Source organism: Heptranchias perlo, unplaced genomic scaffold, assembly GCF_035084215.1.
Source record: "Heptranchias perlo isolate sHepPer1 unplaced genomic scaffold, sHepPer1.hap1 HAP1_SCAFFOLD_640, whole genome shotgun sequence".
Classification (NCBI taxonomy): domain Eukaryota; kingdom Metazoa; phylum Chordata; class Chondrichthyes; order Hexanchiformes; family Hexanchidae; genus Heptranchias; species Heptranchias perlo.
In genome coordinates this window covers 54,270-73,167 of record NW_027139667.1, presented here as the reverse complement: position 1 = coordinate 73,167, position 18,898 = coordinate 54,270, and the positions used below count along the sequence as shown (strand labels likewise).

General features: G+C 45.6%; 1 protein-coding gene across 1 annotated transcript in view; it reads right to left on the bottom strand.

The window, feature by feature from the left end:
* Positions 1-18,898, bottom strand: part of LOC137318077 (dynactin subunit 1-like) — a gene marked incomplete at its 3' end in the record, with an annotated part of 104,983 nt that overhangs the window by 33,166 nt on the left and 52,919 nt on the right. The window contains exons 6-7 of the mRNA XM_067981041.1: positions 11,515-11,700; positions 7,983-8,180 (exon numbers count right to left, since the gene is read on the bottom strand). Coding sequence (XP_067837142.1) covers positions 7,983-8,180; positions 11,515-11,700 — 384 coding nt within the window. The remainder of the gene's footprint in view (positions 1-7,982; positions 8,181-11,514; positions 11,701-18,898) is intronic.

The window sequence follows — 18,898 nt, the reverse complement described above, 5'->3', positions numbered from 1 at the left end:
ATTAAACACAGCCCCTAGTTTCAATCCCATCAATTAAACACAGCCCCTAGTTGCAATCCCATCAATTAAACACAGCCCCGAGTATCAATCCCAATTAAACACAGCCCATGGTGCCAATCCCAATAATTAAACACAGTCCCTAGTATCAATCCCATCAATTAAACACAGCCCCTAGTATCAATCCCAATTAAACACATCCCTGACTTTCAATCCCAATTAAACACAGCCCACGGTGCCAATCCCAATGAAACACAGTCCCTAGTATCAATCCCAATTAAACACAGCCCCGAGTATCAATCCCATCAATTAAACACAGCCCCTAGTTTCAATCCCATCAATTAAACAGCCCCTAATTTCAATCCCATCAATTAAACACAGCCCCTAGTATCAATCCCATCAATTAAACACAGCCCCTAATTTCAATCCCATCAATTAAACACAGCCCCTAGTATCAATCCCATCAATTAAACACAGCCCCGAGTATCAATCCCATCAATTAAACACAGCCCTTAGTTTCAATCCCATCAATTAAACACAGCCCCTAGTTTCAATCCCATCAATTAAACACTGCCCTGAGTATCAATCCCAGCAATTAAACACAGCCCCTAGTATCAATCCCATCAATTAAACACAGCCCCGAGTATCAATCCCATCAATTAAACACAGCCCCTAGTATCAATCCCAGCAATTAAACACAGCCCCTAGTATCAATCCCAATTAAACACAGCCCATGGTGCCAATCCCAATAATTAAGCACAGTCCCTAGTATCAATCCCATCAATTAAACACAGCCCCTAGTATCAATCCCAATTAAACACATCCCTGACTTTCAATCCCAATTAAACACAGCCCACGGTGCCAATCCCAATGAAACACAGCCCCTAGTATCAATCCCAATTAAACACAGCCCCGAGTATCAATCCCATCAATTAAACACAGCCCCTAGTTTCAATCCCATCAATTAAACAGCCCCTAATTTCAATCCCATCAATTAAACACAGCCCCTAGTATCAATCCCATCAATTAAACACAGCCCCTAATTTCAATCCCATCAATTAAACACAGCCCCGAGTATCAATCCCATCAATTAAACACAGCCCCTAGTTTCAATCCCATCAATTAAACAGCCCCTAATTTCAATCCCATCAATTAAACACAGCCCCTAGTATCAATCCCATCAATTAAACACAGCCCCTAATTTCAATCCCAATTAAACACAGCCCCTAGTATCAATCCCATCAATTAAACACAGCCCCGAGTATCAATCCCATCAATTAAACACAGCCCTTAGTTTCAATCCCATCAATTAAACACAGCCCCTAGTTTCAATCCCATCAATTAAACACTGCCCTGAGTATCAATCCCAGCAATTAAACACAGCCCCTAGTATCAATCCCATCAATTAAACACAGCCCCGAGTATCAATCCCATCAATTAAACACAGCCCCTAGTATCAATCCCAGCAATTAAACACAGCCCCTAGTATCAATCCCAATTAAACACAGCCCATGGTGCCAATCCCAATAATTAAGCACAGTCCCTAGTATCAATCCCATCAATTAAACACAGCCCCTAGTATCAATCCCAATTAAACACAGCCCTGACTTTCAATCCCAATTAAACACAGCTCACGGTGCCAATCCCAATAATTAAACACAGCCCCTAGTATCAATCCCAATTAAACACAGCCCCGAGTATCAATTAAACACAGCCCCTAGTTTCAATCCCATCAATTAAACACAGCCCCTAATTTCAATCCCATCAATTAAACACAGCCCCTAGTATCAATCCCATCAATTAAACACAGCCCCTAGTATCAATCCCAATTAAACACAGCCCCTAGTATCAATCCCATCAATTAAACACAGCCCCGAGTATCAATCCCAATAATTAAACACAGCCCCTAGTTTCAATCCCATCAATTAAACACAGCCCCGCGTATCAATCCCATCAATTAAACACAGCCCCCTAGTATCAATCCCATCAATTAAACACAGCCCCTAGTTTCAATCCCATCAATTAAACACAGCCCCGAGTATCAATCCCAATAATTAAACACAGCCCCTAGTTTCAATCCCATCAGTTAAACACAGCCCCTAGTATCAATCCCAATTAAACACAGCCCCTAGTTTCAATCCCATCAATTAAACAGCCCCTAATTTCAATCCCATCAATTAAACACAGCCCCTAGTATCAATCCCATCAATTAAACACAGCCCCTAATTTCAATCCCATCAATTAAACACAGCCCCTAGTATCAATCCCATCAATTAAACACAGCCCCGAGTATCAATCCCATCAATTAAACACAGCCCTTAGTTTCAATCCCATCAATTAAACACAGCCCCTAGTTTCAATCCCATCAATTAAACACAGCCCCGAGTATCAATCCCAGCAATTAAACACAGCCCCTAGTATCAATCCCAATTAAACACAGCCCATGGTGCCAATCCCAATAATTAAACACAGTCCCTAGTATCAATCCCAGCAATTAAACACAGCCCCTAGTATCAATCCCATCAATTAAACACAGTCCCTAATGTCAATCCCATCAATTAAACACAGCCCCTAGTATCAATCCCAATTAAACACAGCCCCGAGTATCAATACCATCAATTAAACACAGTCCCTAGTTTCAATCCCATCAATTAAACACAGCCCCTAGTATCAATCCCATCAATTAAACACAGCCCCTAGTTTCAATCCCAGCAATTAAACACAGCCCCTAGTATCAATCCCAATTAAACACAGCCCATGGTGCCAATCCCAATAATTAAGCACAGTCCCTAGTATCAATCCCATCAATTAAACAGTCCCTAGTATCAATCCCATCAATTAAACACAGCCCCTAGTATCAATCCCAATTAAACACAGCCCTGACTTTCAATCCCAATTAAACACAGCTCACGGTGCCAATCCCAATAATTAAACACAGCCCCTAGTATCAATCCCAATTAAACACAGCCCCGAGTATCAATTAAACACAGCCCCTAGTTTCAATCCCATCAATTAAACACAGCCCCTAATTTCAATCCCATCAATTAAACACAGCCCCGAGTATCAATCCCATCAATTAAACACAGCCCCTAGTATCAATCCCATCAATTAAACACAGCCCCTAATGTCAATCCCATCAATTAAACACAGCCCCTAGTATCAATCCCAATTAAACACAGTCCCGAGTATCAATCCCATCAATTAAACACAGCCCCTCGTTTCAATCCCATCAATTAAACACAGCCCCTAGTATCAATCCCATCAATTAAACACAGCCCCTAATTTCAATCCCATCAATTAAACACAGCCCCTAGTATCAATCCCATCAATTAAACACAGCCCCTAATTTCAATCCCATCAATTAAACACAGTCCCTAGTATCAATCCCATCAATTAAACACAGCCCCTAGTATCAATCCCACCAATTAAACACAGCCCCTAATTTCAATCCCATCAATAAAACACAGCCCCTAGTATCAATCTCATCAATTAAACAATTAAAATATTTTTTTACTCAGCGAGTTGTGATGATCTGGAATTCACTGCCTGAAAGGGCGGTGGAAGCAGATTCAATAATAACTTTCAAAGGGGAATTGGATGAATACTTGAAGGGGAAATATTTACAGGGATAAGGGGAAAGAGCTGGGGGATAGAACATAAAAACAAAAGAAATAGGAGCAGGAGTAGGCAATCCAGCCCCTCGAGCCTGCTCCGCCATTCAATATGATCCTGGCTGATCGTCTAACTCAACTCCACTTTCCTGCACTATCCCTATATCCCTTGATGCCTTTAATATCCAGAAATCTTTGTGTCAGTATTTACAGTCGAAAAAGAGGATAGCATGCCGGAAATCCCAAGAAAACTAATATTGAATCGGGGACAGGGACGCGATAAAATTAACATAAGTAAAGCAACAGTAATGAAGAAAATAATAGCACTAAAGAGTGACAAATCCCCAGGACCAGATGGTTTCCATCCCAGGGTTTTAAAGGAAGTAGGTGAGCACATTGCAGATGCCCGAACTATAATCTTTCAAAGTTCTCCAGATTCAGGAACTGTCCCTCTGGATTGGAAAATTGCACGTCACTCTACTTTTTAAGAAAGGAGAGAGAGGGAAACCAGGGAATTATAGACCAGTTAGCCTAACATCTGTTGTGGGGAAAATGCTGGAGTCTATAATTAAGGATAGGGTGACTGAACACCTTGAGAATTTTCAGTTAATCAGAGAGAGCCAGCATGGATTTGTGAAAGGTAAGTCGTGCCTGACAAACCTGATTGAATTTTTTGAAGAGGTGACTAAAGTATTGGACAGGGGAATGTCAATGGATGTTATTTATATGGACTTCCAGAAGGCATTTGATAAGGTCCCACATAAGAGACTGTTAGCTAAGATAGAAGCCCATGGAATCGAGGGAAAAGTACGGACTTGGTTAGGAAGTTGGCTGAGCGAAAGGCGACAGAGAGTAGGGATAATGGGTAAATATTCACATTGGCAGGATGTGACTAGTGGAGTCCCGCAGGGATCTGTCTTGGGGCCTCAATTATTCACAATATTTTTTATTAACGACTTAGACGAAGGCATAGAAAGTCTCATATCTAAGTTTGCCGATGACACAAAGATTGGTGGCATTGTAAGCAGTGTAGATGAAAACATAAAATTACAAAGGGATATTGATAGATTAGGTGAATGGGCAAAACTGTGGCAAATGGAATTCAATGTAGACAAATGTGAGGTCATCCACTTTGGATCAAAAAAGGATAGAACAGGGTACTTTCTAAATGGTAAAAAGTTAAAAACAGTGGATGTCCAAAGGGACTTAGGGGTTCAGGTACATAGATCATTAAAGTGTCATGAACAGGTGCAGAAAATAATCAATAAGGCTAATGGAATGCTGGCCTTTATATCTAGAGGACTGGAGTACAAGGGGGCAGAAGTTATGCTGCAGCTCTACAAAACCCTGGTTAGACCACACCTGGAGTACTGTGAGCAGTTCTGGGCACCGCACCTTCGGAAGGACATATTGGCCTTGGAGGGAGTGCAGCGTAGGTTTACTAGAATGATACCCAGACTTCAAGGGTTAAGTTACAAGGAGAGATTACACAAATTGGGGTTGTATTCTCTAGAGTTTAGAAGGTTAAGGGGTGATCTGATCGAAGTTTATAAGATATTAAGGAACAGATAGGGTGGATAGAGAGAAACTATTTCCGCTGGTTGGGGATTCTAGGAGTAGGGGGCACAGTCTAAAAATTAGAGCCAGACCTTTCAGGAGTGAGATTAGAAAACATTTCTACACACAAAGGGTGGTAGAAGTTTGGAACTCTCTTCCACAAACGGCAATTGATACTAGCTCAATTGCTAAATTTAAATCTGAGATAGATAGCTTTTTGGCAACCAAAGGTATTAAGGGATATGGGCCAAAGGCAGGAATATGGAGTTAGATCACAGATCAGCCATGATCTTATCAAATGGCGGAGCAGGCTCGAGGGGCTGAATGGCCTACTCCTGTTCCTATATTGCTATGTTCCTATGTAATTAAACACGGCCCCTAATATAATCCCATCAATTAAACAGGGCCCTAATACCAAGCCCATCAATTAAACACAGCCCCAGTACCAATCCCATCAATTAAACACGGACCCGAATACCAATCCCATCAATTAAACACGGACCCGAATACCAATCCCATCAATTAAACAAAGCCCCGAATACCAATCCCATCAAAGGTGTCGTCGACAGTGCTATCAAGCAGCACTTACTCACCAATAACCTGCTCACTGATGCTCAGTTTGGGATCCGCCAGGACCACTCGGCTCCAGACCTCATTACAGCCTTGGTCCAAACATGGACAAAAGAGCTGAATTCCAGAGGTGAGGTGAGAGTGACTGCCCTTGATATCAAGGCAGCATTTGACCGAGTGTGGCACCAAGGAGCCCGAGTAAAATTGAAGTTAATGGGAATCAGGGGGAAAACTCTCCAGTGGTTGGAGTCATACCTAGCACAAAGAAGATGGTAGTGGTTGTTGGAGGCCAATCATCTCAGCCCCAGGACATTGCTGTAGGAGTTCCTCAGGGCAGTGTCCTCGGCCCAACCATCTTCAGCTGCTTCATCAATGACCTTCTCTCCATCATATGGTCAGAAATGGGGATGTTTGCTGATGATTGCACAGTATTCAGTTCCATTCACACTCCCTCAAATAATGAAGCAGTCCGTGCCCACATGCAGCAAGACCTGGACAACATCCAGGCTTGGGCTCATAAGTGGCAAGTAACATTTGCGCCAGACAAGTGCCAGGCAATGACCATCTCCAACAAGAGAGAGTCTAACCACCTCCCCTTGACATTCAACGGCATTACCATCGCCGAATCCCCCATCATCAACATCCTGGGGGTCACCATTGACCTGAAACTTAACTGGACCAGCCATATAAATACTGTGGCTATGAGAGCAGGTCAGAGGCTGGGTATTCTGCGGCGAGTGACTCACCTCCTGACTCCCCAAAGCCTTTCCACCATCTACAAGGCACAAGTCAGGAGTGTGATGGAATACTCTCCACTTGCCTGGATGAGTGCAGCTCCAACAACACTCAAGAAGCTCGACACCATTCAGGACAAAGCAGCCCACTTGATTGGCACCCCATCCGCCACCCTAAACATTCACTCCCTTCACCACCGGCGCACTGTGGCTGCAGTGTGTACCATCCACAGGATGCACTGCAGCAACTTGCCAAGGCTTCTTCGACAGCACCTCCCAAACCCGCGACCTCTACCACCTAGAAGGACAAGGGCAGCAGGCACATGGGAACAACACCACCTGCACGTTCCCTTCCAAGCCACACACCATCCCGACTTGGAAATATATCGCCGTTCCTTCATCGTCGCTGGGTCAAAATCCTGGAACTCCCTTCCTAACAGCACTGTGGGAGAACCTTCACCACACGGACTGCAGCGGTTCAAGAAGGCGGCTCACCACCACCTTCTCAAGGGCAATTAGGGATGGGCAATAAATGCCGGCCTCGCCAGCGACGCCCACATCCCATGAACGAATGAAAAAAAATAATAAACACAGCCCCTAATACCAATCCCATTACTTAAACGTGGACACTAGTATCGATCCCATCAATCAAACACAGCCCCTAGTACGGATCCCATCAATTCAACGTGGCCCCTAATACAATTCCATCAATTAAACACGGCCCTAATACCAATCCCATCAATTAAACACAGCCCTAATACCAATCCCATCAAATAAACACGGCCCTAACATCAATCCCATCAATTAAACACGGCCCCTAATACCAATCCCACCAATTAAACACGGCCCTAGTCGCAAACCCATCAAATGAACACAGCCCCTAGTACTGATCCCATCAATTAAACAAGACCCTAATACCAAACCCATCACTTAAACACTGCCCCTAATACCAATTCCATCAATTAAACACGGCCCCTAATACAAGTCCATCAATTAAACACGACCCCTGGTACCAATCCCATCAATTAAACACGGCCCCTAATACAATTCCATCAATTAAACACGGCCCTAATACCAATCCCATCAATTAAACACAGCCCTAATACCAATCCCATCAGTTAAACACGGCCCATTACCAATCCCACCAATTAAACACGGCCCTGGTACCAATGCCAGGAATTAAACACGGCCCTGGTACCAATGCCAGGAATTAAACACGGCCCTGGTACCAATGCCAGGAATTAAACACGGCCCTGGTACCAATGCCAGGAATTGAACACGGCCCTGGTACCAATGCCAGGAATTAAACACGGCCCTGGTACCAATGCTGACAATGAACCCGTGGATCACAGCATTGAATCGCTTGGACCCAGAGCTGCTCCTTCACCAGGACGAGGCAGCACGGCCCTTTGAGCTGAGATTGCAGAGGCAGTGTGGGGTGACTGTAGTGAGCATGTGGGACAGTCGGTGGAGAACTAAAGGTGAGACTTTGATAAACAAGGTAAGCATGAACCTTCTTGGCCTCTTTCAGCTGTCGCTGCAGCTCGTTCTGCTGTTCCTGCATCTTCATTTTCCATTCCTGCAGCTGTTCGAACTGGATCTTGTATTTCTCCAGCTCCTTCAGCTTGGCTTTGTCTTCATTTCTCTTGATTTTTAACGTTTCTAGTTTCTCCTCAAGATCCTTAACCTGGGCTCGGAGATTCTCCTCCTCCTACAAACAAGGGACATCAACGGAAACAACTTTTACTCTTTCCTCAACACAAGCTGAGCTCCAACTGGTGCAACCCCAATTAGAACTTCAAGACAGGAACGAATAGTGCCATTCAGCCCATCAAAACTGATTCTTCTGGTGCATTCACCCTCCTTCACTGAATGGGTGTACACTCTACACACTGAATGGGATGATTTCAGTGTGTGGAATGTGCAATCATCCCATGCAGTGTGAATTCAGTGTGTGGAGTGTGCATTCACACTGATTGGGATGGTTGTACTCTCCACACTCAATTAGAATCATAGAAAGGTTACAGCACGGAAGGAGGCCATTCGGCCCATTGAGTCTGCGCCGGCTCTATGCAAGAGCAATCCAGCTAGTCCCACTCCCCCGCCCTATCCCCGTAGCCCTGCAATTTTTTCCTTTCAAGTACTTATCCAGTTCCCTTTTGAAAGCCATGATTGAATCTGCCTCCACCACCCCCTCGGGCAGTGCATTCCAGATCCTAACCACTCGCCGTGTAAAAAAGATTTTCCTCATGTCACCTTTGGTTCTTTTGCCAATCACCTTAAATCTGTGTCCTCTGGTCCTTGGCCCTTCCACCAATGGGAACAGTTTCTCTCTATCTACTCTGTCCAGACCCTTCATGATTTTGAATACCTCGATCAAATCTCCTCACAACTGTCTCTGTTCCAAGGAGAACAACCCCAGCTTCTCCAGTCTATCCACGTAACTAAAGTCCCTCATCCCTGGAATCATTCTCGTAAATCTCTTCTGCACCCTGTCTAAGGCCTTCACATCTTTCCTAAAGTGCGGTGCCCAGAACTGGACACAATACTCCAGCTGAGGCCTAACCAGTGTTTTATAAAGGTTCATAATGACTTCCATACTTTTGTACTCTATGCCTCTATTTATAAAGCGCAGGATCCCGTATGCTTTTTTAACCACTTTCTCAACCTGTCCTGCCACCTTCAACGATTTGTGCACATATACCCCCAGATCTCTCTGTTCCTGTACCCCTTTTAGAGTTGTACCCTCTAGTTTATATTGCCTCTCCTCGTTCTTCCTACCAAAATGCATCACTTCCCATTTTTCTGCATTAAATTTCATCTGCCACGTGTCTGCCCATTCCACCAGCCTGTCTATATCCTCTTGAAGTCTATCACTATCCTCCTCACTGTTCACTACCCTTCCAAGTTTTGTGCCATCTGCAAATTTGGAAATTGTGCCCTGTACACCCGAGTCCAAGTCATTAATATATATCAAGAAAAGCAGTGGTCCCAGCACTGACCCCTGGGGAACACCACTGTACACCTCCCTCCAGTCCGAAAAACAACCGTTCACCACTACTCTCTGTTTCCTGTCACTTAACCAATTTCGTATCCATGTTGTTACTGCCCCCTTTATTCCATGGACCACAATCTTGATAAGCCTACCATGTGGCACTTTATCAAACACCTTTTGAAAGTCCAAATACACCACATCAACTGCATTGCCCTCATCGACCCTCTCTGTTACCTCATCAAAAAACTCTCAGGTTAGTTAAACACAATTTGCCTTTAACAAATCCGTGCTGGCTTTCCCTAATCAATCCACACTCGTCCAAGTGACTGTTAATTCTGTCCTGGATTATCATTTCTAAAAGTTTCCCCACCACTGAGGTTAAACTGACTGGCCTGTAGTTGCTGGGTTTATCCTTACACCCTTTTTTGAACAAGGGTGTAACATTTGCAATTCTCCAGTTTGGAAGATTATGGCCAGTACCTCCGCAATTTCCACCCTTACTCCCCTCAGAAACCTAGGGTGCATCCCATCCAGACCGGGTGTACTTTAAGTACAGCTAGCCTTTCTAGTACCTCCTCTTCATCAATTTTTACCCCATCCAGTATCTCAACTATATCTTCCTTTACTGAGACTCTGGCAACATCTTCTTCCTTGGTAAAGACAGAGGCAAAGTCCTCATTTAGTACCTCGACCATCCCCACTACCTCCATGAGTAGATCTCCTTTATGGTCCCTAATCGGCCCCACCCCTACCCATTTAATGATTACATGCCTGTGGAAGAATTTTGGATTCCCTTTTATGTTGGTCGCTAGTCTATTCTCATACTTTCTCTTTGCCCCTCTTATTTCCTTTTTCACTTCCCCTCTGAACTTTCTATATTCTGCCTGGTTCTCACTTGTGTTATCAACCTGACATCTGTCATACCTGTCAACCTGACCTCTTTCGTCATCCAGGGAGCTCTGGCTTTAGTTGCCCTCCTTTCTCCCTCGTGGGAATGTCCCTAGACTGTACCCGAACCATCTCCTCTTTAAAGGCCGCCCACTGTTCAATTATAGTTTTGCCTGCCAATCTTTGATTCCAATTTACCCGGGTCACATCTGTTCTCATCCCACTGAAATTGGACCTCCTCCAATTGAGTATTTTTACTCTCTATTGCTCCTTGTCCTTTTCCATATCTATTCTAAACCTTATGATACTAAGATCGCTGTTCCCTAAATGTTCCCCCATTGACACTTGCTCCACTTGGCCCGTCTCATTCCCCAGAACCAGATCCAGCAATGTCTCCTTCCACGTTGGGCCGGCAACGTACTGGTCAAGAAAGTTCTCCTGAACACACTTCAAAAATTCCTCCCCCTCTTTGCCCCTTTTATTATTATCCAAGTCTGTATTCGGTTAATTGAAGTCCCCCAGTTATCTCTACTCTATGGCTTTTGCACCTCTCTAATTTCCCTGTAAATTTGTTCCTCTATCCCCTTCCCACTAGTTGGTGGCCTATAGAATACACCCAATAGTGTAATGGCACCTCTATTGTTTCTTAACTCTAACCAGGACATCCTCTCTCTCCAGCACTGCAATATTCTCCTTAATCAATACTGCCACCGCCCCCCCCCACCCCACTTTCTTCACACTGAATGGGATGATTGCACACTCCACACACTGAATGGGATGATTGCACACTCCACACACTGAATGGGATGATTGCACACTCCACACACTGAATGGGATGATTGCACACTCCACACACTGAATGGGATGATTGCACACTCCACACACTGAATGGGATGATTGCACACTCCACACACTGAATGGGATGATTGCACACTCCACACACTGAATGGGATGATTGCACACTCCACACACTGAATGGGATGATTGCACACTCCACACACTGAATTCACACTGGTGTGACAGGTTAGCGGCCGATAGTGCCAGCTGTTCCTATGCTTCTGTCGCATAGATTGACAGATTCCAGGCAGGGGACGGGACGTATATCACTCCCCACCAGTACCACAGCTGAATCCAATAACCCATGTGATGGGCCTTTACTCACCTTTGGAGACAGTAGAGGTGGGAGTAGAGGTGCAGCAAGTCCAGGTGCTGGTGTGGGGATGACTGGAGCAGCGAGTGGTGTCTGTGCTGGGGTACTGGGCTCACTGCTGCTCATCTCCCCACCAGACGGAGTGGCTGAGGATCCTGTCGCTCCACTCGAGGCGGCAGAGCCCGCAGTCCGCGCCGGCTGTCAAACAACAACATCAGCAATTATTCAAGGAGAAAAAGCCAGAGCCCAGCCCAACCAGACCCTCTACAGGGTCTTCCTCTCGATCTCTCACCTGTGCATTACAGTCTAAACCGTCACCTCCCACCCCCGCATTACAGTCTAAACCGTCACCTCCCATCCCCGCATTACAGTCTAAACCGTCACCTCCCATCCCCGCATTACAGTCTAAACCGTCACCTCCCATCCCCGCATCACAGTCTAAACCGTCACCTCCCACCCCCGCATCACAGTCTAAACCGTCACCTCCCATCCCCGCATTACAGTCTAAACCGTCACCTCCCATCCCCGCATCACAGTCTAAACCGTCACCTCCCATCCCCGCATCACAGTCTAAACCGTCACCTCCCATCCCCGCATCACAGTCTAAACCGTCACCTCCCATCCCCGCATTACAGTCTAAACCGTCACCTCCCATCCCCGCATTACAGTCTAAACCGTCACCTCCCATCCCCGCATTACAGTCTAAACCGTCACCTCCCATCCCCGCATTACAGTCTAAACCGTCACCTCCCATCCCCGCATTACAGTCTAAACCGTCACCTCCCATCCCCGCATTACAGTCTAAACCGTCACCTCCCATCCCCGCATTACAGTCTAAACCGTCACCTCCCATCCCCGCATTACAGTCTAAACCGTCACCTCCCATCCCCGCATTACAGTCTAAACCGTCACCTCCCATCCCCGCATTACAGTCTAAACCGTCACCTCCCATCCCCGCATTAGTCTAAACCGTCACCTCCCATCCCCGCATTACAGTCTAAACCATCACCTGCCATCCCCGCATCACAGTCTAAACCATCACCTCCCATCCCCGCATTACAGTCTAAACCATCATCTCCCATCCCCGCATTACAGTCTAAACCGTCACCTCCCATCCCCGCATCACAGTCTAAACCGTCACCTCCCATCCCCGCATTACAGTCTAAACCGTCACCTCCCATCCCCGCATTACAGTCTAAACCGTCACCTCCCATCCCCGCATCACAGTCTAAACCGTCATCTCCCATCCCCGCATTACAGTCTAAACCGTCACCTCCCATCCCCGCATTACAGTCTAAACCGTCACCTCCCATCCCCGCATTACAGTCTAAACCGTCACCTCCCATCCCCGCATTACAGTCTAAACCGTCACCTCCCATCCCCGCATTACAGTCTAAACCGTCACCTCCCATCCCCGCATTACAGTCTAAACCGTCACCTCCCATCCCCGCATTACAGTCTAAACAGTCACCTCCCATCCCCGCATTACAGTCTAAACCGTCACCTCCCATCCCCGCATTACAGTCTAAACCATCATCTCCCACCCCCGCATCACAGTCTAAACCGTCACCTCCCATCCCCGCATTACAGTCTAAACCGTCACCTCCCATCCCCGCATTACAGTCTAAACCATCACCTCCCATCCCCGCATCACAGTCTAAACCGTCACCTCCCATCCCCGCATCACAGTCTAAACCGTCACCTCCCATCCCCGCATCACAGTCTAAACCATCACCTCCCATCCCCGCATTACAGTCTAAACCGTCACCTCCCATCCCCGCATTACAGTCTAAACCATCACCTCCCATCCCCGCATCACAGTCTAAACCATCACCTCCCATCCCCGCATTACAGTCTAAACCGTCACCTCCCATCCCCGCATCACAGTCTAAACCATCACCTCCCATCCCCGCATCACAGTCTAAACCGTCACCTCCCATCCCCGCATTTTGTCTAAACCATCACCTCCCATCCCCGCATTACAGTCTAAACCATCACCTCCCATCCCCGCATCACAGTCTAAACCATCATCTCCCATCAGCCGGTAGTAGATCAACCATGATGTTGTTGAATGGCGGAGCAGGCTCAAGGGGCCGTTCGACCACCTCCTGCTCTTATCCCCACAATACAGTCTAAACCAAGAATACTTTACATTGGTCTTCACTAGAGAAGAGGATGCTGCCATTGTAGAGTAAAGGAGGAGGGAGGAGTGATATTGGAGAGGATAAAAATAGATAAAGAGGAGGGGCTTAAAAGATTGGCAGCACTCAAAGTAGAAAAGTCACCCGGTCCAGATGGGAAACATCCCAGGTTACAGAGGGGAGTAAGGGTGGAAATTGCGGAGGATCTGACCACAATCTTCCAATCCTCCTTAGATATGGGGATGGTGCCGGAGGACTGGAGGATTGCAAATGTTACACCCCTGTTCAAAAAAGGGGAGAGGGGTAAACCCGGTAATTACAGGCCAGTCAGTCTAACGTCAGTGGTGGGGAAACTTTTAGAATTAATGGGCACTTGGAAAAGTCTGGGCTAATAAATGAAAGTCAGCACGGATTTGTTAAAGGAAAATCGTGTTTGGAATCATAGAAAATTTACAGCATAAAAGGAGACAATTCAGCCCGTCGTGTCTGTGCCGGCCGAAAATGAGCCATCCAGTCCAAACCAACTTTCCAGCACTTGGTCCGTAGCCTTGCAGGTCACAGCACTTCGGGTGCACACCCAGGATAGAAACATAGAAAATTTGACTAACTTGACTGAGTTCTTTGATGAAGTAACGGAGAGGGTTGATGAGGGGAGTGTGGTTGATGTTGTGTATATGGACTTTCAGAAGGCATTTGATAAAGTGCCACATAATAGACTTGTTAGCAAAATTAAAGCCCATGGGATTAAAGGGTCAGTGACAGTGTGGATATAAAATTGGCTAAGTGACAGAAAGCAGAGAGTAGTGGTGAACAGTTGTTTTTCAGACTGGAGTGAAGTATACAGTGGTGTTCCCCAGGGGTCAGTATTAGGACCACTGCTCTTTTTGATATATATTGGACTTAGAATATAAGAGCATCATAAGAAATAGGAGCAGGAGTAGGCCATTCTGCCCCTCGAGCCTGCTCCACCATTCAATCAGATCATGGCTGATCTTTGACCTCAACTCCACTTTCCCGCCCGATCCCCATATCTCTTGATTCTCAGAGTCCAAAAATCTATCGATCTCAGTCTTGAATATAATCAATGACTCAGCATCCACAGCCCTCTGGGGTAGAGAATTCCAAAGATTCACAACCCTCTAAGTGAAGAAATTCTTCCTCGTCTCAGTCTTAAAGGGCCGACCCCTTATCCCGAGACTATACCCTCTAGTTCTAGACTCTCCAGCCAGAGGAAACAACCTCTCAGCATCTACCCTATCAACCCCCCTCAGAATCCTATATATTTCAATGAGATCACCTCCATTCTTCGAAACTCAAGAGTATCGGCCCATTCGACTCAACCTCTCCTCATAGGACAACCCTCTCATCCCAGCAATTAATCTAGTGAACCTTCGTTGCACCGCCTCTAAGGCAAGTATATCCTTCCTTAGATAAGGAGATCAAAACTGTACACAGTACTCCAGGTGAGGTCTCACCAAAGCCTGGTACAATTGTAGTAAGACTTCCTTACTCTTGTACTCCAAACCCCTTGCAATAAAGACCAACATATCATTTGCCTTCCTAATTGCTTGCTGTACCTTCTTGTGTTTCTTGTACGAGGACACCCAAATCCCTCTGAACACCAACATTCAATAGTTTCTCACCATTTAAAAATTACTGTTTTTCCATTCTTCCTACCAAAGTGAATAACCTCACATTTCCCCACATTATACTCCATCTGCCACCTTCTTGCCCACTCACTTAACCTGTCTATATCCTTCGCAGACTCTTTGTGTCCTCCTCACAGCTTACTTTCCCACCTAGCTTTGTATCGTCAGCAAACTTGGATACATTACACTCAGTCCCTTCATCTAAGTCATTAATATAGATTGGAAATAGCTGAGGCCCGAGCACTGATCCTTGCGGTACCCCACTAGTTACAGCCTGACAACCTGAGAATGACCCGTTTATTCCTACTCTCGGTTTTCTGTCCGTTAACCAATCCTCTATCCATGATAATACATTACCCCTAATCCCATGAGCCCTTATCTTGTGTAACAACCTTTTATGTGGCACCTTATCGAATGTCTTCTGAAAATCCAAATATATAATGCTAGAATCATACGCAGTTACAGCAGAGAAGGAGGCCATTCGTGCCGGCCAACAATGAGCCCCCCAGCCTAATCCCACTTTCCTGCACTTGGTCCATAGCCCTGTAGGTCACGGCTCTTCAAGTGAACTCCAGGAATTTTAATGAGTTGAGGGTTTCTGCCTCTCCCACCCTCTCAGGCAATGAGTTCCAGACCCCACCACCCTCTGGGTGAAAACATTTCTCCTCAGCTCCCCTCTAATCCTTCTACCAATCACTTTAAATCTATGCCCCCTGGTTATTGACCCCTCCGCTAAGGGAAATAGGTCCTTCCTATCCACTCTATCTGGGCCCCTCATAATTTTATACACCTCAATTAAATCTCCTCTCAGCCTCCTCTGTTCCAAAGAAAACAACCCCAGCCTATCCAATCTTTCCTCATAGCTAAAATTCTCCAGTCCTGGCAACATCCCCGTAAATCTCCTCTGTACCCTCTCGAGTGCAATCACATCTTTCCTGTAATGTGGTGACCAGAACTGTGCTCAGTACTCAAGCTGTGGCCTAACCAATGTTTTATACAGTTCCAGCACAACATCTCTGCTTTCATATTCTATGCCTTGGCTAATAAAGGAAAGTATTCCATATGCCTTCTTAACCACTTTATTTACCTGTCCTGCTACCTTCAGGGATCTGTGGTCATGCACTCCAAGGTCCCTCACTTCCTCTACACCTCTCAGTATCCTCCCATTTATTGTGTATTCCCTTGCCTTGTTTGCTCTCCCCAAATGCATTACCTCACACTTCCCTGGATTGAATTCTATTTGCCACTTTTCTGCCCACCTGACCAGTCCATTGATATCTTCCTGCAGTCTACAGCTTTCCTCCTCACTATCAACCACACGGACAATTTTTGTATCATCTGCAAACTTCCGGATCAAGCCCCACATTCAAGTCCACATCATTAATATATACCTCAAAAAGCAAAGGACCTCGTACCGAGCCCTGGGGCACCCCACTGGAAACAGCCTTCCAGTCACAAAAACACCCGTCAGCTTCCTGCCACTGAGCCAACTTTGGATCCAATTTACCACTTTCCCTTGGATTCCACGGGCCTTTACTTTTTTGACCAGTCTGCCATGTGGGACCTTGTCTAAAGCCTTGCTAAAATCCATGTAGACTACATCAATTACGCCACCCTCATCGACCCTCCTAGTCACCTCCTCGAAAAATTCAATCAAGTTAGTCAGACACGACGTCCCCTTAACAAATCCATACTGACCGTCCTTGATTAGTCCGTGCCTTTCTAAGTGACAGTTTGTCCTGTCCCTCAGAATCGATTCTAATAATTTGCCCACCACCGAGGTTAGACTGACTGGCCTGGAATTACTCGGTCTATCCTTCACTCCCTTTTTAAACAACGGTACAACGTCAGCAGTCCTCCAATCCTCCGGCACCACGCCTGTATCCAGTGAGGATTGGAAAATGATGGTCAGAGCCTCCGCTATTTCCTCCCTGGCTTCTCTTATTTGTTATTTATATTAATGATTTGGATGAGAATTTAGGAGGCATGGTTAGTAAGTTTGCAGATGACACCAAGATTGGTGGCATTGTGGACAGTGAAGAAGGTTATCTAGGATTGCAACGGGATCTTGATAAATTGGGTCAGTGGGCCGATGAATGGCAGATGGAGTTTAATTTAGATAAATGTGAGGTGATGCATTTTGGTAGATCAAATCGGGCCAGGACCTACTCCGTTAATGGTAGGGCGTTGGGGAGAGTTATAGAACAAAGAGATCTAGGAGTACAGGTTCATAGCTCCTTGAAAGTGGAGTCACAGGTGGATAGGGTGGTGAAGGCAGCATTCAGCATGCTTGGTTTCATTGGTCAAAACATTGAATACAGGAGTTGGGATGTCTTGTTGAAGTTGTACAAGATATTAGTAAGGCCACACTTGGAATACTGTGCACAGTTCTGGTCACCCTATTATAGAAAGGATATTATTAAACTAGAAAGAGTGCAGAAAAGATTTACTAGGATGCTACCGGGACTTGATGGTTTGACTTATAGGGAGAGGTTGGATAGGCTGAGACTTTTTTCCCTGGAGAGTAGGAGGTTGAGGGGTGATCTTATAGAAGTCTATAAAATAATGAGGGGCATAGATAAGGTAGATAGTCAAAATCTTTTCCCAAAGGTAGGGGAGTCGATAACGAGGGGACATAGATTTAAGGTGAGAGGGGAGAGATACAAAAGGGTCCAGAGGGGCAATTTTTTCACTCAAAGGGTGGTGAGTGTCTGGAACGAGCTGCCAGAGGCAATAGTAGAGGCGGGTACAATTTTGTCTTTTAAAAAGCATTTGGACAGTTACATGGGTAAGATGGGTATAGAGGGATATGGGCCAAGTGCAGGCAATTGGGACTAGCTTAGTGGTATAAACTGGGCGACATGGACATGTTGGGCCGAAGGGCCTGTTTCCATGTTGTAAACTTCTATGATTCTTAACAGCCTGAGATACATTTCATCGGGGCCTGGTGATTTATCCACTTTCAAGAATCCCTTTAATACTTCCTCTCTCACTATGTTTGTTACAGTTCCCCTTTATCCACCCTACTAGTTACATCCTCAAAAAACTCCAAAAAATTGGTCAAACATGATTTCCCTTCCATAAAACCATGTTGACTCTGCCTAATCATATTATGATTTTCTAAGTGCCCTGTGTCCACTTCCTTAATAATGGATTCCAGCATTTTCCTGACGACCGATGTCAGGCTAACTGGCCTGTAGTTCCCTGTTTTCTCTCTCCTTTTCTTGAATAGCGGGGTTACATTTGTTACCCTCCAATCCACTGGGACCGTTCCAGAATCCAGGGAATTTTGGAAGATCACAACCAATGCATCCACTATCTCTGCAGCCACCTCTTTTAGAATCCGAGGATGGAGGCCATCAGGTCCAGGGGACTTATCGGCTTTTGTCCCATTAATTCCTCCAGTACTTTTTCTCTACTGATATTAGTTACTTTCAGTTCCTCACTCTCATTTACCCCTTGGTTCCCCACTATTTCTGGTTTGCTTTTTGTCTTATAAGAACATAAGAAATAGGAACAGGAGTAGGCCAATCAGCCCCTCGAGCCTGCTCCGCCATTCAATAAGATCATGGCTGGTAAGTAGTTTTTCTTTCCTTTTTTTTTGAC